The sequence below is a fragment of the Perca flavescens genome, chromosome 20 (assembly GCF_004354835.1).
Source record: "Perca flavescens isolate YP-PL-M2 chromosome 20, PFLA_1.0, whole genome shotgun sequence".
NCBI classification, from domain to species: domain Eukaryota; kingdom Metazoa; phylum Chordata; class Actinopteri; order Perciformes; family Percidae; genus Perca; species Perca flavescens.
The window spans coordinates 18,538,770-18,565,518 of NC_041350.1; the positions used below are offsets into that span (position 1 = coordinate 18,538,770).

At 40.6% G+C, this 26,749-nt stretch overlaps 2 protein-coding genes across 6 annotated transcripts; both read left to right on the forward strand.

Annotated features, from left to right (window-relative positions):
- The first annotated feature begins 327 nt into the window (after positions 1–327).
- Positions 328–10,548, forward strand: vgll2b (vestigial-like family member 2b). 3 transcript variants are annotated; one of them, XM_028566638.1, is made up of 4 exons: positions 328–422; positions 6,401–6,743; positions 8,551–8,997; positions 9,610–10,548. In XM_028566638.1, exons 1-4 carry the CDS (start codon positions 411–413, stop codon positions 9,651–9,653), a joined length of 846 nt encoding a protein of 281 aa, XP_028422439.1. In that variant the 5' UTR covers positions 328–410; the 3' UTR covers positions 9,654–10,548. The 3 variants fall into 3 exon arrangements, with proteins under 3 accessions (XP_028422439.1, XP_028422440.1, XP_028422438.1); XM_028566639.1 differs by lacking the exon at positions 328–422 and adding an exon at positions 5,447–5,832; XM_028566637.1 differs by lacking the exon at positions 328–422 and adding an exon at positions 5,557–5,959.
- Positions 10,549–14,348: 3,800 nt separating this feature from the next.
- Positions 14,349–20,521, forward strand: ctsl.1 (cathepsin L.1). 3 transcript variants are annotated; one of them, XM_028565420.1, is made up of 9 exons: positions 14,349–14,495; positions 17,549–17,653; positions 17,888–18,030; positions 18,193–18,390; positions 18,474–18,665; positions 19,330–19,495; positions 19,610–19,715; positions 20,028–20,131; positions 20,299–20,521. In XM_028565420.1, the coding sequence occupies exons 2-8, from the start codon at positions 17,554–17,556 to the stop codon at positions 20,125–20,127; spliced, it is 1,005 nt and encodes a 334-aa protein (XP_028421221.1). In that variant the 5' UTR covers positions 14,349–14,495; positions 17,549–17,553; the 3' UTR covers positions 20,128–20,131; positions 20,299–20,521. The 3 variants fall into 3 exon arrangements, with proteins under 3 accessions (XP_028421221.1, XP_028421220.1, XP_028421222.1); XM_028565419.1 differs by lacking the exon at positions 14,349–14,495 and adding an exon at positions 17,119–17,243; XM_028565421.1 differs by lacking the exon at positions 14,349–14,495 and adding an exon at positions 17,119–17,243 and having other exon boundaries at positions 17,553–17,653.
- The last annotated feature ends 6,228 nt before the right edge of the window (positions 20,522–26,749 follow it).

The following is a 26,749-nucleotide window of genomic DNA, read 5'->3' on the forward strand; positions in this document are numbered from 1 at the left end:
ACATAGGGAATGCTCAGAGGAAAACAAGGGGTGCAGAACATGTTGTAGATCACAAGGCCTCCTAAACAGAGGGGTATTTTATTTTAAATTCACATGCAAAACTCAAAAGAAATGTATGTTGAGCGAAACAGAAAAATATATTACACTGGATAGCTGTGTGTATAAGTGTGACTAACGTAAGCAAATAGGGATAGTAAACCAGTAGCAGTGGCAAGTCATTTGACTTGTGAAACATGCCTAGGACAGTAGCATGGCATGCATGTATCATATTCCGCCTTTCAACTCTCAATCATTTTTGGGTGCTTGACTTTTTTTTCCCAGGGGCTTGTTGACTGGTGCAGCTTGGACAGGTGGCATAGCATGGAGAAGAGCTGGCCATTTACCAGCCAATAAAAATAGCTGTGGTCTCCATGATGTCACCGGTAAGTAAATCATAGCTCCTGACTGTAGATATAGAAATAAAATCAGAGAAAGAAAAGATCGGCTGTATTACTAACCCAAACCCTTTCATGTTTCTCCTTTGGTTAAACTAATTTCACACTACACTGCTTTTTGTATTTTTGCTTTCACTCCAATCCGTATCAGTTTTCTGCATGTCTTTCCCCTCATGTGCTCACACCTATTTTGCTACATCTGCACGTTCAGAGTTATGTAAATCTATACAGCCAGGAAGATACAAGACCAAACAATGAGAGACTACCTTCCCTACGGCAGACCCCAATAACACTGCCATCTTCAGCCAGTTAAATTGGCTACAGTTGCCAGAAAGGGTGTACAGTCTAAAGCTAGAGTCTGATCTCACTCCCATACCTGGCATTCTGGAGCCACAACACCATGCTGCCGATGTGGAACCTGATCAGTCTTAAATCTTCTCCGTTTGACCATGTGACATGCCAAATTTGTGATTCTGCCCTCTCGTCCACCCTCCGCCCATAGTGCCCTTCTAACTCCAGCCCTCTCTGGCACACTGTAGCAGGAATGTCAGGCAGGGAGGTGACAATCCCACTGCTCAGATTAGTGTTTCTGTGTGCATCTTTCATGCGTTTGTACGTGTTTCTTTGGCGTTATATCTGTGTGTGTTTGTATGTGAGTGTGTGAATTTGTGATTGTGTGTGCATAACTCCTGTGACCCAGTGGCAGCATGGCAGCAGGGTACTCTCTGTAATAGGATGTTAGGAATGTAGCACTTGTCAGCCTCTCCGAGGATGCTGTTAATTCACATTCTGTCCGTTTCAGAGGGTTAGCCTTAAATAAACAGTCAACATTGGTGTATTTACATGTGTAAAAGCTCTCTCTCTCAATTTGCGTGTGTGTGTATGAATTGAAGTGTGCAAACTGCTTTCTTATGTTAATGACATTTGAGGTTGGTTGATTAGCTGAAGCTCTGTTTATTACACATTTTCTCTGACAACTTGCATCCCCTAATGCTACCACGCAGAAATCTTAACCAACAGAGCTCAGTAATGGCAAACCAAAGCAGTGTTTTTGCATTACAAACCACAGTAATACTGCTGACCTCTTTTCAAAGCATATGGTTTTAGAGGCATGAAAGTGTTTTCACTATCCTCTACAGTACTGTTCATTTCAGTATGACATGAAAATCAACTTGCATGTACTTTGTTTGTTATATTTTTGTGGGAGAAAAGCATTGGAATTAAAGGCAAATCAATCAATACGGACATCATAAAAGAATAAGTTATGGCTGGGCAATAGTGACATAGTCAAACATCAGAAAACTACTCCAGAAAATTGTTATGATAAGAAAATATTGTCTCATTGATGATTTATAGTATTTTGTAATATATTTCAAGAAATATTTGAGAAGAGAAATTCTTAACTGAACTGTAATGTAACACTTAAGACCAGGGAAAGATCAATCAATCACAACGTGTTCAGTATCCGGAATCCCAGATGATATCTTCTTCACAATAAAATATAGATACATTGGTACTATTAAAGCAACATAATGTTTTCTGTGATCCCTATCAGGTTTCATGATCCCTGTAAGTTAGTTTTCAAACGGTGCTGCAATGAACTGAAACTGAAGACTGCCTAGAAGGTAGGAAAATGCATTAATCAATGTAAAAACTTATACTGCATTCACACCAAATCCGGTGTTGCGGCAAAAAAAGCCAGACCATCCATTCATTTGAATATGGGTAGAGAGTTTAGGCTACAGCGGTGGGGACAGCAATGCAGCAGCCCTGCGGCGAAAAGTTAAAACAGGCGATCAGACAAAACACAATGGAGTGTAATGTCATCTTTTATGTATAGTCAACTCAATTTGCCTTGTGAACCGGTTTCCACCGTAATGACAGGCTTTGCATCCTGGTTAGTTATTGAAAGTAAATGTGTTTTTTGAATCTGTCAATCATACTAGCAGCATGGCTAAATGCAAGCACCATGGGGAACACAATGGAGACACAAATTGGCCAACTAAGGGACAACCCCACCTTGCGCAAATTGCCGAAACGTCTGATTTATATATAGGTATAAGGAAAATGTTTTTTGAAGTGTACATGAATTTTTTTTTTTTTTTTTAAGATTATTCTTTTGGGGTTTTCCCTTTATTTGAAAGTGGATAGATATGAAAGGGGGAGAGAGATGGGGGATGACACGCAGCAAAGGGCAGCAGGTCGGATTTGAACCTTGCGCCGCTGCAGGACTCAGCCAACATTTCTAATGAATGGGCTAAAACAAATATGATCCTTAAAATTCTTTATTCATATTTAACTGACTTCTAGACTTGCTTTGGTATCCTGGTGGTCTGTGTGGACACAATGGGGGAGTTGTTTTAGGAAGAAAATAGCTGCACACTTGCACATTCTATGACAGAAGATTTATCACCAACATTTGTGTAGAAGGATGAATAAGCCAGACCTGTCCATATGTGGCCTGTGTGTGTGTGTGTGTGTGTGTGTGTGTGTGTGTGTGTGTGTGTTTCCGATGACACTCACTGATGATATTGAACAGCTGAGATGAGTTTGTGTGGAACTGGACAACGGGGCAGCTGTACATCTCTGTCTTGGACATATACACACATACGCATTGAGGCATTAAAACAACAGTGGAATCCTGAGGTCCGAGCCTCTTGGGACCAAGCCAGACTGGGACCTTAATAAAGGCCTTGTTGTTTCAGGAGGTAGCTTATGTGGTTTCAGGTTCTCAACAAGCCCCATTTTACAGACCACTACCATAAGCTCGTTGATCACATTGTCCTGATTTGTATTTGCATACATGATTCTTCAATTGCTTTTTTTTTTTACATTGACAATTTTACTTTAATGTTAATGTAAAGGGTTGATAAGAGTACATGTGCGCACTTTTTTCTTTAATGTACTCAAGGTATTTGTAGCATAGAGTATATGCTATTAATGATGGTGTTGCAATGTGAATAGTGGTCTAAATAAAACCAAGTTGCCATTACTACCTCAACAGGCCCTGCAACATCTCAGCCAATGAAAGGCGCTGCTTGGTCAGACCTCTTTTAAGAGAGGCGGGGCCTAGATGTGCTGCAGGGTCACAAGGAGTGATGTAACGTGTGTTTATTTTCAGCATATACACGTAAATGTAGACACACACACACACAGCAACTGTAGACGCTTGCACATACTGTTCTTTACATGCAAAGATTTTAGCATGCACAGTCCAGTATCATTGACAAACACAAATGGACTGACTTAGTTATGGACTTTGGGATCTCTGCCACGTTTTTGCAAGCTGGTTGTTTCTCTAGCTCTTTTCCTAGTTTGGTCAGTTGATGACAACTGTTGCCACATGTATGTGCACACGCACAATCCATGGTGTGTGTGTGTGTGTGTACACACACACACACACACACACACACACACACACACACACACACACACACACACACACACCAGTAGGTGTTGGCCTGTTCCAGGGGGACACAGGGTGAGTAAATAGAAAAAAGGGTGCGTGTATCACTATGGAAGACAAGTAGGAGGGAGAGGCAGAGATAGAAAGAGAGACAGAGGGAAATTTAGTCATGGCCATTAATACTAATAGTGGCCTCCCTTCCCTTCTGTCAGCTGCAGCTGTTGATCACGCTGGTGCAACACTGAGCTTTCAAGCATTGCATCACTCTCTTTCTCTGACTCTAATGCTCTCCTGCATTACCCTGCATGTATATGGGTCTAGTATCATATTGCACATCATGCTGTGAGGGTAATGGACTGAAGTAGGATTAGTGCCCCAATAATGTTAACACTGTAACTCTGTTTGAAAAGTGAATTTACTGATTTTAATCTATTCATTCATTCGTTTTAGAAACGTACACACTGTTGATAGTCTTCTGACGCTATATGCAATTCAATACTGTCCAATTTACAATATTATATTGCAGTGCTATGCTGTGAAATCGTGTAATCAAAACAGTGATGCAAGAAAAGGTAAAAGTGAGAACTACAGTGTTGCATGGCAGCTTCATCCACTGCTATTTAAGAGCATGTTCAATTAATTAGCATGCCAATCCACTAGTTATTCATACTATGTGTGATGTATGCATAGCGAGATGTTGGTCATGTTCTCCATCTAGAGAACGCAGCGGAGGGACGATGTAACTTCCAAAGGAGCTCGTCCACTCGCATACATCAGAGACATTCCACCTCATCTGACACTCGTCCATGGAATTCTGCAAATTTTCCACACTATTCTACCAGGCATTCTGAAGTGCTCGTCAAAAAGACTGGCATGCCCAAACATCAGGCACCTGTAAATCCTTGAAACAAGAGAAATAGACTACATTTTCTGAAGAACGTATCTAACTTGTTGTTTATCAAGTTTAATGTTTTGAAGATGCATTTTTAGGCATTTTGTACATGGATGCGTGATGAATTCTTAGCTCCTGGATCTGGTTGTGATTGTCATCAGGTATGTTTGTGTGTGTGTGTGAAAATATCTTTTTGTTTGCACTGCTGATAGGTGATAATTTGTCATAGATTTGTGCAGAGTCCCTTTCTCCTCTATGTTGGTATGGCCAGTGTATGCAACCTATAGTTGACACCTATGTGTCATTCTGGGAACACACTAAATACTTTAGATGACTTGAAGGTTTACTTGGCAACCGATGGCTGTTTTAAGACCACAGATACACTTTCAGCTTGGACTGAACACAAAGTGTTTAAGTATCCACAGTACATGGAAAGAAATAAAATGTCACTTAACCACATGTATCATGTGCTCATTGTCGTGTGGCTGGTTATAAAGCTCAATGACTTCATCCAACTCTATTTGTGTAACTGGATGACATAGTTAACCTTTATTTTACAACAGGATTAAGAAGTTGTGGAGCCATAATTTGTTACAGGTTGTTTCCAGCTTTTCTAGAAAATACTTTTGCCTGTTTTACGTTTGAACGGAAAGGTTGCAATCTCAGACTTTGACATGATTTATATCTCTACGTTTGATACCTATCATAGGCTTTCAACGATTATATCTTTTAGCCAATTGATTCTTAATATGAAAGGAAACAATCAATTTACTCGTGTGCAATCTATACTCTGCTTAAGATGTTGTGTGGTGATGGTGGTGGTAGTGGAAGTGTTGGTGGGGGTCATGTTGGAGTGCTGGTAAAGGTGGGAGGGGTTGACACAGAGATGTACAGGACAGGACACCCTCATGCTTGCTCCATAAACCTCACCACATTTTGCTGCCGCAGCTGTCGTGGCACACACAGTGAGCGGAGAGGTGCGCTCCTTCTGGGATGATTATGTCGAGTCGGACAAAGGCTTTTTTACACTGATCAGCGAACTCCGAGCCTGTTTCTCTTCAGCAGAAAAACGGAATGTTGTCACTTTCTCACTCAGCAAGGTCGGTTTCCACAGAGCAGTGAAGACACCGCTCATTTACCATGAGCTGTTTGGATGTTATGTTCCCAGCCTATGGACATTACGCACCGTACGCACCGACTGTTCCTGCTTTTATCAATAGCGTACAGGTAGGAAGTGAGCAAATATTTAAATGTTCTCATAATATTTTTTTTTATTTTCAGTGTTGTTTTCAGTGTTAGCGGGGAGATGGGTTGCTCGTTGAGGTGAGGAACAACTGCTAATTAATGCAGCTTGTGCGTAAAAGCAAGTAACCTGATGGATCGTTAAAAAGTGTTTTCTATTTTGGCGAAGTATTCGTTTGAAATTAGTTATTTACAAATATCTTGATTAGCAGTGCTGTATGTGTCTTACCAAACACAGAAGTCGTTCTGCACCCACAAAACTCATATCTTGACGCACTTATGGTCGCTCGCCCGCTCGCGCACGCACACACATGCCAGCGCTGCCACACACAAAGAAAAACATTATGTAAAAATGTCTCATAGACAGCTCCAGGACGGTTTGCCTGCAACACCTGTCTAACCCTCTCTCCCCCCCTCCCCCGGCAGGCTCCTACTGGTCTGAGCAGCACTTCTCTCTGCCGGGATTTTATGGACACTCCCAGGGGTCCAGAGGGGATGTCTGGGGGCCCAGGCACTGGAGGATCAACTTCCTCTTCGTCTTCATCCAACTCTTCCTCTTCCTCCTACACGCCTGCGACATTAAGGCCAGAGGAGGGCCCCAAGGAGAAGCAGGAGGCCCCTGAAGCAGAGTACCTATCTTCTCGCTGTGTCCTCTTCACCTACTACCAGGGAGACATCAGCAGCGTGGTGGACGAGCACTTCTCCAGGGCCCTCAGCTCCTACATGGATGGAGAGGGCAAACGGCGGGCGCTAGACCAACAGGACACAGGTATACCACTTTGTAATGACTAGTTGTATAAGACAAATAAAAGTGCAGACCTGTACTTTCGTGAGTAATGCAAACAAGTAGTGATCTTGGAATCAAAACAATGAGTTGGGTTGGCTTAGTCTTCATGGAAAACCCCAAAACGGATTCCAGTAAATCCTTTGCCCAGTGTATGAATATAAAGAAATCAAAGCAATTAATCAATTGTTTTTTCAGGAAATTAATTAGGGACCCAATCTGAATGTCATTGCACCATTTTAAGCTGACTCACTTTTATGTCAAATTAATTTCATAAAGACTAACACCATGTAGCTTAAAAAAAAAAAAAGTTTGGTTTTGACCTCCACAACATCCCTGTGGTTTCATAATTTCTAATTTATTTATGTGAGCACAGGTGCCACAGTCGTCTTTGTGGTGTCTTGCGCTTGCTTTTGAGGCCACACAGGGTGAGTTGACAGTTGTGCAAAGCGCAGACAGGTGATGTGATCAGGTGACAGGACTAAAAAGCTGCTTGCTGAGACTGTTGTCCCTGAGGAGGTCTGGAAGTAAGGTTCAGAGGTCATGAAGGTCAGGAGCTGTCTTTGGCTCTAGTTAGGGCAAACATTTCAACAAGAGCAAGAGAAAGCATGCACAATAATTACATTCAATCATTTTTTTATAATTAGCAACAAAATGCAAAGTATAAACTTAGTCATTTTGAAATCTGCTGATTGGTCTCTTGAATATCCATATAGGGCCTATAGCCTCGCTGTTAGTTGCTTTCCTAGTTCATTCGGAGGTCTTCATTTTGGCATTAACACACGCTTCCTGCCTCACAACAGATGCTATGTTTATACATGGCCGTAAGCGCACAGCCTCGCCGGCGTATCCCCTTCAAACGTCTCTGCGGCTGACTATCGGTTCAGCTCTTGCCCCACAATGGTTGCTCAGTGAGTTGCCTGCCTGCTGGTCAGATTTATACATGCTGTGGTCTGTGCGATAGGGGCAGAGGGAAACACTACCTCTCAGGGTGTCGCATGGTGTCTTTTTTCAGAGGAATATCTATATATCTCTCTCATATATATATATATATATATATATATATATATATATATATATATATATATATATATATATATATATATATATACACACATATACAAGTATACTGCTAAAAACATATAATGGCTTGCTGACATTCTGTCAAGGGCGCGGAGAGGGGGGAGTAGAGAAAACAACAGGTGGGGGTGCAGGAGACAGAAGAGAGGGGCGGCGGGTGCTAGCACAGGGCAAGAGTTGCATGTCTGATTGTGTGTGTGTGTGTGTGTGTGTGTGTGTGTGTGTGTGTGTGTGTGTGAAAACATTAATGTGTTGTGAGACTTTCAGAAGTACTCGGCTGACGTGAGAGTGAGAGATGTCACCACAGCGAGTGATTTAAGGCTCTGTGAGCCTTGGGCTCACTCCTGGTCAGAGCGTCTACCTTATATAGAATTCTAGGATATAGGGACGTCTCTCTTTCTACCTTTCTCTCTGTCACTCTCTTTCTCCCTCTGTCTGCTAGAACGTGGTTGTGTTTATTTCTGTGTCTAGTTGGGGCTAGGGCTATGCGACAGTATGACCCAATGGGGAAGATATCTGGGCCAGAGGGTGTAGCAGTCATGTGAGTGACATCTACGTTTTAGCCAGGGTTGCTCCTCCTGCACAGCTCCAGCCTTTTCCATTCGTCTCTATAAATCAAGCGATTCACTACACTGTGCAACGGTTTGTGACTTGGCCTATATTTGATGGTTGTTCATCCTCTTTTCCTCTCTCTGCCACTCTGTCCCATTAGATACCCCTTCACCTGGCAGTCGACGAAGTTTCCCCCCATCCTTCTGGGACAGTAACTACTCCTCGCCTCAGAGCCGCTCCCACTGTGAGACCGGAGCACCTTCCTATTCCATGGACCCATACGCATCAGCCTTGCACCCGGGCCTAGCGCACCCACACGCTCATCCTCACCCACACGCTCATCCTCACTCCCACCCTCACCCACCAGAAAGCTGGGGATATGCCCAGGCCCAAGCCTACGGCCACCCACGGCCTCTCCACGAACTGTATTCACCTTCTGCTTTGGAGCCCCACTACGGGCCCTTGCTCATGCCCACAGTGAGGCCACCTCATCCCCTGAGCTTGCCAAGCCACTATGAAGTGAGCAAGCTGGAGCCCACTGCCTCCTGGCCCGGTCTGCTTCCACCAGGAGATGTCAGCCAGGCGCTGGCACTTAACATGGATGCAGGTAACCACTCAACTGTGTCAGGCTTTCGCAAATACTGTCTGGACAAAGTCTTCCTTTAATTACAGTTTATAAAATGTCTCTAAATCAGACCAGATGTGAAAATCAGTTTACTTTAGACAAATGCAAATGAAAAGTTCAGATTATTTATGGCTACAAAAATATGAGAAACAAATCTTTTTTGTGTCACGTTGAACATACTGAGAGCTCGCTTGAAATTCTGCACTGTATTGATTTTGCTTTTTTGTGCCATTAATTGCTAAAGGATTTTTACCCCAGGTATTGAGTATTGATTTAATTGTGTGTGTCTGCATCACCTTTCAACCCTTGTGCACAGATGCATACATTTGTGATGTTGAATACACTAGGCCCTGCCACACACTCCCACACATGCTAACACACACACACACACACACACACACACACACACACACACACACACACACACACACACACACACACACACACACACACACACACACTTTATAATCATCACAGAAGCTCTCTTTTCCCCCCCTCTAAAACAGGATGTTTGGTAAAAGTAGGCTCCATGACAACCTGTGTTCTGTTGTTCGCCATTGTCCTACTCATTGTTTCCTTGTCCTTTTTTCTCAGGCCTCCAGCAGCACAAGAAAGGCAAGGAGCTGTACTGGTTCTAACGAGCCCTTCAGTCACATTGACCAGCCATTACCAGATCCAATTAGTCCCTGGACCTGCTCCGCTATTGAAGCAGCGTGTCCCTTTATCCCCCCCACACACTGCATCCCCATCTATCCACCCCCTTCTCTCTGCTCCTGGCCTCGCCTGCCAGTATACAGCCTTGCTCCAGGTTGACATGTGTGCACCATGGAGATAAAGCAGAGAGAGGGACACAGAGACAGAGCGTCACTGTCTATAATCTGTGCTGTTGCTCTCTCTCTCTTTTGCATCTCTCTTCCACTCTCTATCCTGACGCTGTCGGTGCTGCACAGACCTTGGCAAGGTGTGAGCCACAGTGACCTGTTTGGACTGGGAAAGACAGGATCATAACAGACTTTTGCAGAGGACAGAGAGATAGAGGGATGAATGGAGGGACAGGGGGATGAATAGCGGCAAGCAGGGATTCCCTCCAACGTCCCTGGTTATCTCGGTCTCATGCTCTTTGTTGGTACAGTGGTTGTCATCATCCACTTATCTGCATTTGACAAATGCAACATACAGTGATAAACAGGAGCAGCAAGTATGGCGGTTTATGCTTTGTGACTCTCATGACACTTTTTTTTTGGTTGTTATATGATTTTGGTCTCTGAAATAGTGTTTCTATTTATTGGTGTTTAAGTGCATTTCTAAAATGTTAGGCCAGTGTTCTAAAATTATTGTGATTCAGTTGAGATGACCATATCTTGTGCTTTTGGTAGACTTTCTCATATATATCCATGGAGGAATTTTTTGTGGAGAATGAAGGCAATTTCTTTAAAAAAACATATCGATAAATAGTTCAGTTCAACAATTATTTGTTTGCTCTGAACAGATTAAAATAAAAAACTTTCAAGTTCATGATGGTGTTCCATTTTAGTTCTTTATTTCTCGGTGTCATTCTTAGAGGTTTTAAAGTTGGGCTTTCTAAATATTTCTGGGAAGTTTTTTGTGTGCGTGTCATTTCTCATTTTTGTGTTTAAGAAAAGTGTGATGTCAATAAATATTTTTATGGTGAAGTGCCACATCTTCTAAAGATTTACCTTGCATGACATTATAAGTAATATTATCGGGGCTTCTACTAATTTAAAAGGACGTTGTAAGTATAGCTAGAGAGATGTGTCTCAGTATTGGGCAGAACACCCTTGGTAGACAATGAAGGCTTGGTGGAGGCTTTTAGATGGGTTTCTGATTTTACACACGGTTATATAGAATGTGTTGATATTTTAGTAGCTGTGTGAATCTTAGAGACAGTAGTACAGCCAGATGTGATCAAGGTTGTGCTATGCGACTCGTCTTATTTAAAAAGCCTTCCATTTAAATTCCGGCTCGCATTCACAGTTTGTCACCTATAAAGTGGGAACGAGTGGTGAATGTCAGCAATGTGTAACCAGAGGAGAAGCCAGCCATCCCAGCTATGCACCAAATGTTGCCTTGTTATTGATCCGATAATCAGATTATGTGCTAAGGTATGCCAGTCTGGGCCACTGTCACAATTTTACGGCTGTTATGTGTGACCCCCACTAGAGAGCAGCCAACTATGTTATTGGCACTAAGCTAAGGATACATGTAGAGTAATGAAATTAGAAGAGTTTACCGGGGATAGCGTTCCTCTCAGTTTCCCATGCCAAGCATCTTACTGCCTTTTCACACTAGTATTGTCACTGGGCCTGAGGGTTTCCTTTTCACACCAGATCCTCCAGGATCTAGTCCATAGTTAGTATGCACCCACAGTTATTGTCACATTATATTACCTAGAGGTCACTAAACTCTACATAGCATTAATAATTGCCATTTTAACCATCATACTGTAACAGGTTGTTTGTAGGAAAACTCACTGTTTCATAAAAGTAGTCATTATGGATGCTGACTATTACAGTGATATGAACTGATTGACACAGAATTTTCAGATGAAGCAGCAGAATAACTACTGTAGACTCATGTTATTATGGACATACAGTGAAATGTGTGGGAGCTGAGTGCATTTACTGAGCAGACATACTGTATAAGCAAGCCTAAGCAAATGCTGCCCTCTGCTGGTGTGTTTCTAATACTGCTAAAAGCCAGCTACAAAATGAATGCCTGTTTTTCCTGACTGGACTCCACAATGACCAGTTGTGACAAAAATCTAAATACATCATGTGGAGTTTTCAACACTTGAATGTGTGGTAAGGTATATTGCCCTACAAAGATTGTAATGTTTTTATTTCATGCCCTTTTGGATTGATTATTTTACCCAAAAAGGTAATTGCCATAGAACCCACATAATGCCAAAAACATGTATATACGGCACTCTGACTTTGGATAGTCTTCAGGAAATGCTTGGAGAAATTGAAATAAAAAATAAAACAAAAGAAGAGAACAATTAGTTGATAGCCAGAAAACCTTTTGATAATCAATTGATAATTCCAGTTTATTTTAATGTAAAAACATTTGCAGGTTCCAACTTGACTTCTAAAAAAATAAATAAAAAAAATAAAAAATAAATCACAGATTCAGCCAAATCTGTAAAATGTTTGTGTAAAAATTATAATCATGAGTGCAGTGTGATTAATTTGGACCAAAAGCATTTATGGTTTTGATTTCCCCGTGCACTGTACCGGGTAGACTTCAAAAAAGGAAGTGTTATCAGTCCACAACATTAACCAGCATTTCCTGAGAACATGCATGTCTATGCACTTTTACAGTAAGACAAACCCAAAGATGACACAATGTCATCCTCAGAAATAGTGAGTCACCCGTGACAGTCACATGATACAGGATGCAGATTCACTTTCAGTTTTAGAAATATTAAAATCGTACATATGTGAAATTAATTTGACCCAAATTGAATATTTGCTTTTAAATGATTTAATCAATGTTGAAATTCCACCTTCAATAAATAGCCTACTGTGAAATTGACTCTAATCTTTTTACAACCTGACAACATGTAACTGCTTGTATAAGGCAGTAAACAAAGGCTTGTTTTATTCACCTTAATTTCAGACACATTGCATAACTGTGTATATCTGTCCTGCAGTTCAGATAGTTAATGTGTCATTTCCAGAGCTGTAACATAACTGTCATGCTGAAGGCGGATGGAGACAACTCAAACACAATGGCATGCAACAAGCAAGTGGTGGTGGAAATCACAGAAAACTTTTCTTTCTGTGCAGTATAGTGAGTTCCTGTTTTGCCTTTGCAGATTCAAACAATTTATCAGCCCCTACACATGCAAACACACATGTTCTTATCTATGTGTGTCATGGGCACAAATGCATCAAAAAGTATCTTGTTACAAATTATAAATACTTGTTCATCAAATGTAAAAAAAAATAAAATACAAATTTCTGGTATGAGAAAATGTAGGCCTATTTAAATAAAACACGAGATATTTGTAATTTGAAAATACATAAATACATCCTATACAAAGTAATATTACCACTTTGTATTTGCACTTTGTATAGATTTGATACTATCACTTTGTATACATTAAGTAGCCTCAAATTTTACCTTAACCCCCCAATATTGTAAAGATGAGCTCTGTTAATTTACCACATCATAGATTTGAAGTGGCCAATCAGGATATTTTGGAGGTGGGAGGCTGTGAATATAGGTGTACTGTGTGGTTTCTGTTAGCCAAAGTGACCATTGGCTGATGGCGTGAACAGCCAATTAAAATCAACTGGGGGAACTGAAAAGTTCTTTCAGATGACAATAAGACTAGATACCTTTTTTGAGAGAAAAGAACATTGGGTACATAGGTACATTTCTAACATCTCCAACTTTACATGCAACCAATTAAACCAGTGCAAAAGGCACTAACAGTACCATTACAGCAGAGTTGGTACAGTACAAAATAATAGAAGAGAAAGATGAAGTACAACAAAACCTCAGTAAAAGTCTTATTTGAAAAATAAAATGGCATATTAAATAATGCATTATAAGTATTTTAAATAGACAAATACAAGCTTCTTAAGTATTTTGTATCAAATTACATCTTTTTGTCTGACCAGTGAAATACTCTCCAAAATACTCAAAAGAAATGAAATATGTATTTTAAATACATTTAATTGAAATACTGCCCATCTCTGCTCAGATGCTTTACCTCAAGCTCTTCCTCAAGGCCATGCACAAGCACACACAAACCTTGATCTATGAACTCAGACAGTTTTCCTATTGTATTTGTACAGTATTGTGCTGACTCATGACCCGTTCTTGTCACTTGACTGTTGCCGTAAATGCTTTATAGTACGCAAGGTACATCACAAACTTTATGCCTGTGTAAAGTTGCATTTGACTTCTTGGCTATTAGCTGTTCTCTTCATACTGTAAGCCAACATTTTCCAACCTTTTTAACGGTGTTGCCAGTTATGGCACACATCTATACTGGGTTAAAAACAAAAACATTACAAAGCATCACACACACTGAGTTCATGTGGTTGAGAAAAACAGAATCACTTCGTTTCAGTATTTGTCAGTCCTCTAACTTTTGATACTTGAAGTACAAATTGCGGATGATACTTGGATTTTGAATGTGGACTCTTACTCGCAATGGAGTATTTTTATATTTTAGTATTAAGTAAATAATCTGACAGTGTTTCCTCTATGTTGATTGGCAAGTGGCGGTACGCCACGGTTAGATTTCTCCCGCCACGGTATCAATAATGTACAAAAAGCCGTCTATCAGCAGTGATCGTTAGAAAGCACGTCCAAGAATAGCGCGAACACGCGCTTCACAACGCGAGTGGGCACACGTGCCACTCGGAGAAAAGGGTGAAGAAAAAAAAAGAGACAGGCTGTCCGGAGGACCCGGTTGAGATGGCATGTGTGCATCCTTGAGAACTGTAAGTCGTATAACTTATGTTGTCAGTTCATTTAAGCATGTATTAGTCTATAGTTCTTGCACATTTTTAGTTTCACCTTCTGATTCAGAACAGAGTCCATCCACGCCTACGTTACCAACTCGGCCCATCGGTGATGCCCACACTTGTTACTCGAGTTACGTTTCTCTGACAGAGACTATGATTATTACTAAGCAACCAAGATGCATCTTCAACCACGCAAAAGATTAAAAACAAAACCGCGAAAAAATGGCCAAAATTAGGTAAAAGTGATTGTATTTTCTTTGCCTTTTGTGTAATGTAGGCTATATAAAAACAATTTTAAATAAAAATACAGACTCTTTCAGCAAAAGTCAGGTACCAGCAGGATTGTATTTTTTTATTTAGCAAATTTATTACACATATAAATTTCAAAACATCCTGGCCATTCTAGTGTTAAAGAAAAGGCCACAGGGGGACCATCTAGCAGCATGTATGCTACTCAGCATTAATGGGCCACCTCTTTCTGAATTCCCATAGTCAAGCCTTGGAGTTATTTTTGCAAAAGACAAGAAAAATCAAATGCACACAGCAAGGCTGCAAACTTTGCCACTGAGGCAAATATGCAATTAGTTTCAATATGAATGGTTTCATACTATAGCTTACTTTGGGTTTTGGTTTCCCTATGAAGAAGGTAGGAAACACTGTCTGAGTACTTCTTCCACTGCTGGTCAACTGTTCTCAAAAGTCTTCCTGGCATTTTTGCTTTTTCTTGTGTCTTGTAAAGCTATAGCACTAAAATAAATCCAAACTTCTGTAATATATTAAAAGCATCAGCTCTTGTTCTTTTCCATTATGTGCCAGTGTTATAAGTTTTTAAAAGAAGGAACCCAAGCATGTGCACAAACACTAATGACTGCTTATCCTGTAAAGCTGAGAAACTGGGCAATAACCGGCACAGAAACATGAGACAAGCTGATAGAGTTCAATGACATCTGTAAACTTTTAGCTTAGCTCTGAGTTTTTCCTCACTTCACAGCCTCTTTATGGTCTTAAGTATTGTCATGACCTAAAATCCTTGTGACAGATGGACAGACAAGCAGTAAGACAAGAGTCAAGCAGGAGGGCGGGGCAGAGAGACACTCCGACAGCAGTAAATGCAGTGAACTACAATGGAAAACATTTTCATAAATATATTGAATGAATAAAAGTCCAAGAATTTACACATTGGTTGCCTTTTTCTTTGTTGTTCAGTTTCCCTTTGTGTGTTGGACTGCTAAATAAAACTTCCACTCATGTTCCTGACAATGACGGATAGGTAAAATTTGCAGAGCAAATTAAACCTTACTGGCAAGTTGAAAACAGGATGTGTGTGTGGGAACAGAAAGGAAGTCTTGAACTGTCACTGGAAACACTTGTTATTCATAAATCAAACAATATCAAATGTAGAGAAGAGTGCAATTTATCAAAATGTGTGTATATGTATCAATCACCGGCCACTTCATTAGATACACTTGTACGATCTGATGTGGTCCAATACAACAGCTCTGCTTTAAATTCTGCCTTTACAAAGATAATAATGTTCATGTGTTGATTGACACTGTCAGAGAGGTATTCATTTAACAGCATGCTTATTATTGAGGTTGTAGTTTGCAGTGGTGTTGAACTGGACTCCATCATTTTGAGAGGTGTTCCCAATATTTTGTCCACCCCATTTACAAACATGAGAGGGGCAAAATATTAAACACACCTTTCAATATACTAAACTTTAGTTCAACTTTACCACTTACTATGACCTCAAATATAAAACATAACTAATACATTTCTGACAGTGACAGCTAAAACTGAAAAATACAAGTTAAAGTAGAATTCATGAGCTGTTGTATTGGATCATATTAGATTGCACAACTGTATCTAATGAAGTGGCCGGTGAGTGTATTTGTCTGTGTTCAGAGTATTTCAAGACCTCCATCTCTGAAAAACATTTCGGTTTGAGGCAAACAATGGTCAAAGCTCTGTATATTTGTGGGAATGTGTGCATTTTGACAAGTTTTGTTGAAATTGTTTGGTTGGTTTTTGAATTGGAAATTATGAGGTGACACGACTTCAAATAAAACCTGATCAATCATGTAAATCACTCAAACAAACTTAGTGGATGTTAACTGAAGTACCACCTACATACAGTATCGGGGAAATAAAGAACGCCTCCATTAGCTACTAACACATTTTCCAGCGTGGCAGAATTTAGTTGGGAAGGTTTCAACTTAAACAGGTAGGCACATATTAGCATATGCATAATGTTATTGTAAGTCTGTTTTACTTTTGGTTTTTTCAGAGGATTCCCTATCACTATGTGACTGGAATTAGAAAGCACTGCCAAAAAAACTCCCAAAAATTCCAAAAGGGTTTTTTCACATGAAGGTATCACACAGACAGGCTGTGTTTCTTCATTATGTAACTGCATAATTCACAAACAACAAACTGTTAAAACTGCTCATGTGCTCACAGGAAATACTTGATCCTGATGTATATGTTTCCCACAAGAATGGCATCATGCTTCTTATAATGCATAACTAGCCCATTCCCTATTTCAATGATTGACTCCCTCTTCCTTTTCTCCCCCACATTATGAGTGGCTGACAACCACCTGACTGGACACACTGCAAGTCATAACTGTACTCAGCTATATAAGAACATCTCTCTAACACAGCCCTGCATCAGATACAGGTGGCTATACCTCAAACTTCACCACACACACCGACATAGAGACAGGTAAGCAGCTACAAGAGACATAACAAGAAACATGAACAGACAGACAAGCACACACTTCCTGTACTGCAGGTGCATTGATGCAAAGACAAAACAGAGACTCATCAAGATAAGAAAGAAATGGAGGGAGAGATGAAAGAAGAGATTCAACGCAACCGGGAAATAAAGCTGAAACAGTGGTAGCATACATGTGACGTCCAACGTCATGGCAGAAAACTTTTTTTTTGAGGCTGAAGTGAAAGAGTTCAACCTGTGTGGTTTCCCACAAGTCACAAGGGATCTCTTTGCGTTCTCTGCTTGTGTGTCAGTCAGGATGAAGCTGTTGCTGGTTGCTGCTGCTGCTCTGGCCATGGCCAGCTGTGCCAGCATCTCTCTGGAAGACCTGGAGTTCCACGCCTGGAAACTCAAGTTTGGTGAGACAATCTTATCAGACTGTATTCTTGTATTGTGGTCTGTCATCAAATACAGTAGATCTTGTTCTGCTTTCTGTGAAATACTGCCGGTGAAGCTTACACAAGTGTGGGCGTTTACACACAACACAGCTAAGGTCTAACATAAATCTGCCTACATGCTTAAAAGCTTACATTATGTTTGTCAGCTAATAAAAGCATAATTTATCACAGATGATTTCCTTCTCTGATTGGCAGGAAGGTCCTACAACTCTCCGGCAGAGGAGGCTCACCGCAGGGAAATCTGGCTCAGCAACCGCAGATTGGTGCTGGTGCACAACATCTTAGCCGATCAGGGTTTCAAGTCTTACCGCCTCGGCATGACCTACTTTGCTGACATGGTATGCACAGAAAAACAGAAATGTGGTTTCTGACATCATGTGTGCCATGTGTGACTAACGTCAATCATTCTTATTTGCTTGGAAGCAGCTCGTGAGGATACAGTAAATGACATTTAGGATAAAAAACCCAATTACATGACACTTTTTATCCCTTTTAACCAGGCAAATGAGGAGTACAAACGCCTGATTTCCCAGGGATGCCTTGGTTCCTTCAACGCTTCTCTGCCTCGCCACGGCTCTTCTTTCCTCCGGCTATCTGAAGTAGTTGATCTGCCCAACAGTGTTGACTGGAGGGACAAGGGATACGTCACAGATGTCAAGGATCAGAAGCAGTGTGGCTCCTGTTGGGCCTTCAGCACAGTATGTACTACAATAAATTGTTGTCCTTTCTTTCAGTAACTTTACACAACATCTGGTTTCAATTTAACTCATATCTTTTTTAGACTGGCTCTCTGGAGGGTCAGACCTTCAGGAAGACAGGGAAGCTGGTGTCTCTGAGCGAGCAGCAGCTGGTTGACTGCTCAAGCGACTATGGCAACATGGGTTGCATGGGAGGCCTGATGGACAACGCCTTCCAGTACATCATAGCCAACGGAGGGATAGACACTGAGGACTCCTACCCTTATGAGGCTGAGGTAAACAGAAAGCAGTTTGGATGATAAAGCAGAGTTGGAGATGCAAAACAACTCATTCTGACAGTGTTACTTAAAAGGTACTCTAAGCGATGTCACGCATTTTTTAGGCTACAACATTTTTTGTCACATACAGCAAACATCTCCTCACTATCCCCGAGCTGCTGGTCCCCTGAACACACTGTAACAAAACGCGGTCTCTGTAGACAGCCTAGGGTCCACACACGCCAACAAAAACAAAGTGGTCCAACCTGGACCATGCAAACATACACAAACCGTGTTCCATTGTTTAGCCAATAACGGACAAGAAGGATTGGGGGGGGGTGTTAGTGCGCTGAAGCACAGAAGGGAGGGAACGGGATGAGGAGGAGGGAGGAACGAGCTAGTCTTCGTTTTGTTTGAAAATACTTTGAACGTCAACACAACAAGTAGTAACGTCACCCAACATCGCTTAGAGCACCTTTAAATGTGATGTCCCTCCATGTGAGAGGTGTACAATACTGCCATCTTGTGGACAAAGTGTAAAGTGGCCCAAAACCTTGAAACAGACTTATGAGAATGTAGTACTTGGAAAATCTTGTTCTCTGGTGTACACCTAATGATCACTTTCATAATGTGTTAGTATGGTTAAAATGTTGGAGATTGTAAAATATTTTCTCTTGATTAGGATGGTCAGTGCCGTTACAATCCTGACACTATTGGTGCCACATGCACAGGCTATGTTGATGTGGAACAAGGCAATGAAGGTGACCTAAAGCAGGCTGTGGCCACCGTCGGACCTGTGTCTGTGGCCATTGATGCTTCTCATGTTTCCTTCCAGCTGTACCAATCAGGTAATCCGTTTTAAACATTGTCCCGCCTGCCATAAAATATTCTTATCACGCAAGAAGAAATATGATATAATCTTCTTTTTCTAACCTATCAATATGTCTAATCTGTGTTTGTAGGAGTGTATGATGAGCCAGAGTGCAGCAGCTCAGAGTTGGACCATGGTGTATTGGCTGTGGGTTACGGCAGTGACAACGGACATGACTACTGGCTGGTCAAGAACAGGTAAACACCCAAATCTGTTTCTAATATTTCAAATGATCGACAGTTCTCCTGCTAACACTGGAGACAGAAAGTTGCTGTTGTCACAGACAGCAGCAGTAAGGAGTCTTATTTATAGCTGCCTAACTAAAGTGAAACTCACTCAGGATGTTGTCAACCCCCTAAACTACCCCATTACTATGAATTGCTGCTATTATTTTACTTCTATCAGAATGCAGGTCATTATGTCTCTACATGCTGTTGTTACTAATATTGTGATTAGGATTCTTTACATAGAGCAGCTGAATAGTGTTGGTTATGTATGTGTTTCTGTAGCTGGGGTCTAGAATGGGGAGACAAAGGATACATCAGGATGACCAGGGACAAGAACAACCAGTGTGGCATTGCTACTGCAGCCAGCTACCCCATGGTCTGAGCAGGTGAGAGGACATTTCCTTCCCTTCTGGCCAAATACTATTCTGAATCCAAAATGCTATTTAAACAAATTAAATTTCTAGGTGTCTGCACAGATGTACCTGAAAGAATGTGTGTGTGCAGTTTTTATTGTCTGTTAACTGATTGCTGTTCTTATTTATTGGATTTTCAGGTCCAGGACTTTCCTCATTGGAGGAGGAGAAAAGTGGCATAATTTACCTTAATTTCATAAAGAAATAGAGTGGAACAAGATGTTCTTTTGTTGCTCCATGGATGTAAGACAGAGTGTGTCTGCACTTTTCATAGAATAACATTTTTATGAAGATTGTAAATAATGAAATAAAATGTTTTACATTGAGAGATAAAAAAATAAATAAAGATTTATGTGTTGATGATTTTGTTGCTTTTCATTGTCCACTATTATATTACTGGGACTGTGTTGATGTGTATTGTATAGCTCTAGAGAAGGCAATGTCCGTCTAAAGTTCAATCTACCACTTTGGTCCAGACTGAAATATCTCAGTAACTATTGGATGGATTGCCATTAAGTTGTGTACAGACATTCATGGTCTCTAGAGGAGGAAGCTTAAAGACACGTCTAGCAGATCTGATCTAGCATCTACCTCCGAAGTGTCTTATGCAAGTAACTACATTTTGGAAAATGGCTGCGATGGTCATGATAATGCTAATCTGCAGTGGCCCAATATCCACATCTCTTCTAAATACATTGCACTATATACTGTATGTACCAATTTTGGTGCTTTTATCACAAAATGAACAATAGGTTAGCTATGCCGCCCCACTAAATGACTTTAATGATCCCCTGACTTTTCCTGTAGTGACACTATGGTTGACATTTTTTTTTTTAATTGTAAAATGTCATCCATGAAATGGTACAGTAGCATGCATGTGCCAAAACATTACCTGATGCTTGGAAAGGATTTATTTTCATGACAAAGTCAAAAAGTCAACTAACAGGGTTGGCATTTATTTATTGACTTATTATCACTGGTTTGCCAAAAAAAACATGGTGCAGATATTCATTTCCCCCGTAAGACGACTTGTAAAAACCTTGATTATTGCCTAAAATCTAGAGACATCATCAGGTCGCTTTTGAATTTGTACTTTGGTTTCAGCTCAGGTTTTCCAGTTGCTAATTTGTCATTTGACTATGGCAGACTTTATTCTATTTTCAAGGGCATGTAGGGATCTACCAATGATTTACATAGAGTTATAGATTATTTGTTGCTTTAGGCCAACAAAGTCTAGAAAGTTAATTTATTTGTATAATTTTGCAAGTTGAACATTTATAATAAAAAAAAACAAAAAACATTTCTGAAAGCGGATTTTATCCTCACATCTTGGGGCTTTATGTCATATCTGGATTCATTGCTTATACTAGTTTTGACGGAAATAAATGATTCACTAAGAACAACTGTGTTTGTTGTTCAAAAAGTCTGATGTTCAGACTCAGATGTGGCCTCTGATACTGGCTGCTTGCAAACCTCAGGCCAAAGATCCTGACGGCAGGGGGTTTCAGAAGTGGAAAATTCATTTTGGTAAAAGGAATATCTCCTCTTTGTTTTTGTGTTTTTCTGGAGTCTTGGTACTTTTTGTTTGATTGGATAGCATTTTCTGTTTTTTTCGCATTCTGCGGTTTGTAAAAGATATTATCTTGATTCAGGTGGGGATGCAGCCACAGAAAAGGAAGAGGTAAAAGTAAAAGGAGATTTGGGCGGTAAATGTGAACATAAAGAAACATGACGACAGAGCCAAAGAGATTAAGAAATTATCCTCTTTTGCGGTTGTAATCTCTTTTTTTTTGATGTGGTTAAAAAAAGCCATTATGGATTTTAGAGAAATATCGTAGTTGGATGTATTTTGACCTCTATTACCTTCAATATATTTTACAGACAGACAGTCTTTTGCTTTCAAGATCAGTCTCTCCTGCTGTCACATCTTCCCATCATAACACTTGAGCCACCCAATCCTTAATAATAGGTTTCCATATAAACTGTGACTATGACACTGCAGAAAAGGAGAAATGGCAGAAATAAATTTTTATCCTCATCTTTTGAAACCACTGAGGGAATACTAAAATGATTTATCATATGTGACTCACTTAAGTGTGGGAATAACTCATAAGCAAGAACACAACATGCTCATAAAATAAGTCATATAACTAAATAAAACAAAATATATATATAAGTATAGTTTGAAGTTAATTGTGCACATTTTTGTTGTTTTATTCATAGTAAACATTGACTTTGTTTTGAGTGTTTATTTGAAGTTATTTCAGTTAGTGTGTTTTGGCCATCTCTGTGTGTCGTGTTGGCTTGGCCAACCAACATATACTGTTGGCCTATGTTCCTGTCTGTGTCAGTTTAGTTTTGTTGCAGTTCAGTTTGCTGTATTTTGCATTAAGTTCTGTTTTGTTGACTCTTTTAGGGCGTGTTTTAGCAAATATTCAATTCTTTGTCTTTTCTCATCTTTTGGCTAATAACTTTTTTTTCAAAATCTAAAACCTGCATCCTCACCCTCCATAACTTGTGCATTCAATTAAAGGTTTTGTTTAAACGTGATGATTTTATTAATCCTCCCTGTTTTTATATTTGTTAGATAAAATATTACATGGAAATATAACTTTGTTTGGCATCTTTCTTTTCCCCTGACTGCTCTGCCCTCTCTCACACCTTCCAGATGCAATCGCTGCTCAGGTGCATAACATCCCATTGACCTTTTAGATAACACTAATTAACTTCACCAATTAAGGTCAGGTTGGTGCCCAACTCTGGTTAATACTGTACATGTGTATGTGTTAATATATTTGTATTAACCAGAGTTGCACGCCATATGTGTGTAAAGTAATACCATGATGAAATCCTTCTTTCAATAGTAATTTGCAATGCTTAAGGGTTTTGCGTGTAATCCCACTAAACAGCAGTACTTAAGCCATTATTGTTACATCTCTATTTAACCTTAGGCAGTGGAAGGGTACTTCACTCATCTGTAATCCATGAAGTCGGCTATAAATAAATTTACAATGCTTGAAATTATTTCGTTAATTTGTCAAGGGCTATTCAGCCTAACTGCATTTAATTTTACTGCACGCAATAAAGCTGAAAGAGTTCAGTGCACCAATCTGACTTTGCTTCAGTCACAAGACAGTAACAGATGATGCAAACTTCTCGATCTGGCTTTGAATATTTTATAGTTAGCTGAAAAAAAGATGACTTTGCTTATAAAAGTCATCAGTGAGAAAATGAGTGTTCTCCTTTTCCCCTGAGGTAGATGACATCTGTTTTAATCATACACAATAGTTGCCCCAATGCAATTAATGAAATCACATTAAGTGATTGTAATTTTCCCATTCTAAATGTCACATTAGGTCTGGTCGTGATAATATTTCTAATGGGAGGTGGAGAAACACTGAAGCAGGGATACAGAGGGGGGAGGCGGGAGGGCATATTAGGGGATTCAATCAGCTTGTGTGACAAAATGTGACCTTGACATCTTACTTTTTCCTCCCTTGGCTGAAGCAAGCAGCAGCAGCAAGAGCTGCCGTGTGGAAGCAAACAGGCAACGTAATTGAAAGAGAGATTTAAATTATCTTTCGTCAGGCCAGTCTCGTAACAGTAGACCTGGGAAAAAAAACATTTTATCAGCAACGGAATGTGACAGTATTCAGCCAATTAGGCCTGAATGATTGCTATCCAGTGACGCTATCGTCATCCCTTTTATTTTTGGGAGTATGAAGGACGGCATTAGAAAGTGGAAAAAGCAAAGATGAAAAAGCTCTCAGACAGAGACAAAGGGAAACAGAGGGAGGGCGCGTAAGAGGTGAGGCAAATTAATTGGTTTTGCTAAATCCTCCTCAAACAACAGAAGCCAACGTGGCTCCACAAAAGGCCATTACTGGTAATCAATTCAAATCTGTTTTACCCTTCCCAAGGAAACCAATTAGGCAATTTAATTTGGCTTTTTTGATGCACAGCATAACCACTGCACAGGATAGGACGTCCAATTCGCATCCTGCAGGGAGGGACAAGTGAAAACACTGGGAGGTGTTGCTGGAACAAACAAAGCTATTGATCTGAGGGAGGCTGAGAGATGCAAGGAAGAGTGAGGAAGATACACAGGAAGTATGACAGAATGATAAATTTGTGATTTTTTTTTGTTGTAAGGAAACCGTGATCGTGCTGTGTCCATTTACAACTGCCTCAGTAATTAAAGATTATTGCAAGTTCAGCTTTTAGCTGGATCTACACCTCAAGCTCAGTTTAACATTAAATGGGATTCCATATTTAAAGCAGTTGATCATTTTAGATTATATTTCTGTGTTAGAAGAAGTTATTTTTAATGTCACTAGATGGCAGTACTTGACTGCTGATGATTATCAGCAATTTGAGCTCTGGTTCACAGTCAAATGTACTCATTTGATTCTTACAGTCACATGTCCTTGAAATGCACATGTAACACACATACAAACATCCATATGTCAATACATACACAGACTGCATTTCCCTGCCCCAGTAAAACCATTACGCTGTCACAACTTACGCACTGTACAGTGAATGTCTGCTTAATCAACAATGCCACCACAATTTCAGTAGATTGGCTGTTGGGTTGGTATGGAGGAAAGTGTCAGTCAGCCGTGTCACCCATCATAGCGAATAAACAGTCTCTCTCCTACGGGGATACAGACTGGGCCATGTTTCTACGCCCATGTGTTATCCATCTCTCATTATAACTTCCTGTGTGCGTGCATGTGTGCAGCTACTTGCATGTGTGGTGTGTTTATATGCGTGTGCGTGCGCATAAGGGGGAAATGGGATGTCAACTGGTTTGTCATGGTAATGAAGAACATGTGTGATTGTGACAGACAGGCGTTCTGGATGACCGCACACAATACTGATGCATTTGCGCGCGCATGCACGCACGCACGCACACACACACACACACACACACACAAACAAACACGATATTTTTATAAAATGAACCCAGAGGCCAATACTTGCCCCTCCATCTTGTTCTTTTAAACCCTTACTTCCTTATCTTGATCCACTTTTTCTTTTCCTCATTTCATCTCTCCATCCTCCTCTAGCCAGCTGCATTTCTTAGACAAGGCTCCTGGCTGCAGTCTGAGAGAGGCGAGTGAAGCTAACCGTTTGAGAAAAACAGCTCTGGCAAGGCCAATTACACTCAGACAAAGCACTTTGCATGTTATTGTGTTAGGAATTCATGCTTGATTGACTGAATGGGTTCTAATGAGGCTGGGGAACGACGTGCTAGAAAGGAAGAAACACTCCTCAGCTTCCCTGATGGATTGTATCACCCACGCACTCACATAGACAAACTCACGCCGGTGCACAGTAACAGTGCTCAGGTGTGCAATCACATTGGCGTGCACACCTGAGCACGCTTACAGTGAAAAAACACGCAAATCAACACTGACCAATCAACGGTTCTCATGTTATAGCTTTAAAGTTGGCACTGTGTGCATCTGTGAGTGTGTGCAGTGGGTGGCAGATGAAGAGGAGATAGTGGAAAGGTAACCTGCTGTATTGTCTGTGCAGATACTCCTATATGAAAGCCTCACTCCCACTGGCATCCTTTTATAGTATCACTTCACTAGGTAGAGTTGGATATAGCAACAGATGGATAGGTAAAGCCTACAGCAGTGATAAAATATATTCGCCGTTACTCTTGTTGAGCCTGTATAACAGATGTTAGTTTTATTTCTGTGGTGTGTTGCGCGCCGGGCTTCGACTCCACTAAGTTTCACATCTTTGAAGATTTTTTTTGTTCTCAGTGAAATTAAAGTTGAAACGCATATTACTGGCCACAGGCCAATGAAAATAACAAATGCCAGCTATGATGTCACTGTCAAACAAAATACAAATTGAAAATAAATTAGCTGGCAACTCAGGTCCAGTCTCTGAATTTTAAAAGGCAGGTGTGAGCCGCATGTATTGAAGCAGCGCAGCATGAGTTAAGGGACTAATTGCAAATCCTAAACTTGTTAAATATTCTTCCAAATGATATAGTCGTTAAATTGTTTTCATTAGTAACAAGCCAGACATGTATCTAGTATTAATCATTTATATCATATGTTAATTTCATTTGTGTGTCATTTTGAGTGTGGCCTTCTTCTTTATACCATCTTTTTTTTGTCCTGCTTCTGCAACACCCCCTGCACCTGCTCGTCACCTTCTCTTCCACATCCCTCTCATTCATCATTTCTTGTTGCCCCTCCTCGCCTCCTTCTCAGCTCTCTCTTCTACCTCGTCCATCTCCCTCATCGCATTAAGGTCAGGGTGAGGGGTCAATTGCCTGGGCGCACCACAGAGCCTGTTCTTAAAGGAGTGCTCATGTATCTGCGCTCCATCTTATCTTTTTGTTTTATATCACCTGACAACTCCTTCCCACAGGAGATGGCCTCACTTTCACCTGCAGCAACCCACTCCTTGCACATATATATGTGTGTGCATGACTTCCTGCATGCATGTCTGTGTGTTAGCATGTGTGGGTGGATGCTTCTCCATGTCCTCTAGTCCATTGCCAGCCCCCATTGCCCACCCTTGTTTATTTGCCTTGTTATCTTTCCTCGTCTCCAGCTCTCC

Coding starts and splice junctions, on each gene's coding strand:
- vgll2b (XM_028566637.1), top strand. CDS start 5,873: ATGAGCTGTTTGGATGTTATGTTCCCAGCCTATGGACATTACGCACCG. Junction 6,744..8,550: donor GCTAGACCAACAGGACACAG/GTATACCACTTT, acceptor CTGTCCCATTAG/ATACCCCTTCACCTGGCAGT. Junction 8,998..9,609: donor GGCACTTAACATGGATGCAG/GTAACCACTCAA, acceptor CTTTTTTCTCAG/GCCTCCAGCAGCACAAGAAA.
- ctsl.1 (XM_028565420.1), top strand. CDS start 17,554: ATGAAGCTGTTGCTGGTTGCTGCTGCTGCTCTGGCCATGGCCAGCTGT. Junction 18,031..18,192: donor TGACCTACTTTGCTGACATG/GTATGCACAGAA, acceptor CCTTTTAACCAG/GCAAATGAGGAGTACAAACG. Junction 18,391..18,473: donor CCTGTTGGGCCTTCAGCACA/GTATGTACTACA, acceptor TATCTTTTTTAG/ACTGGCTCTCTGGAGGGTCA.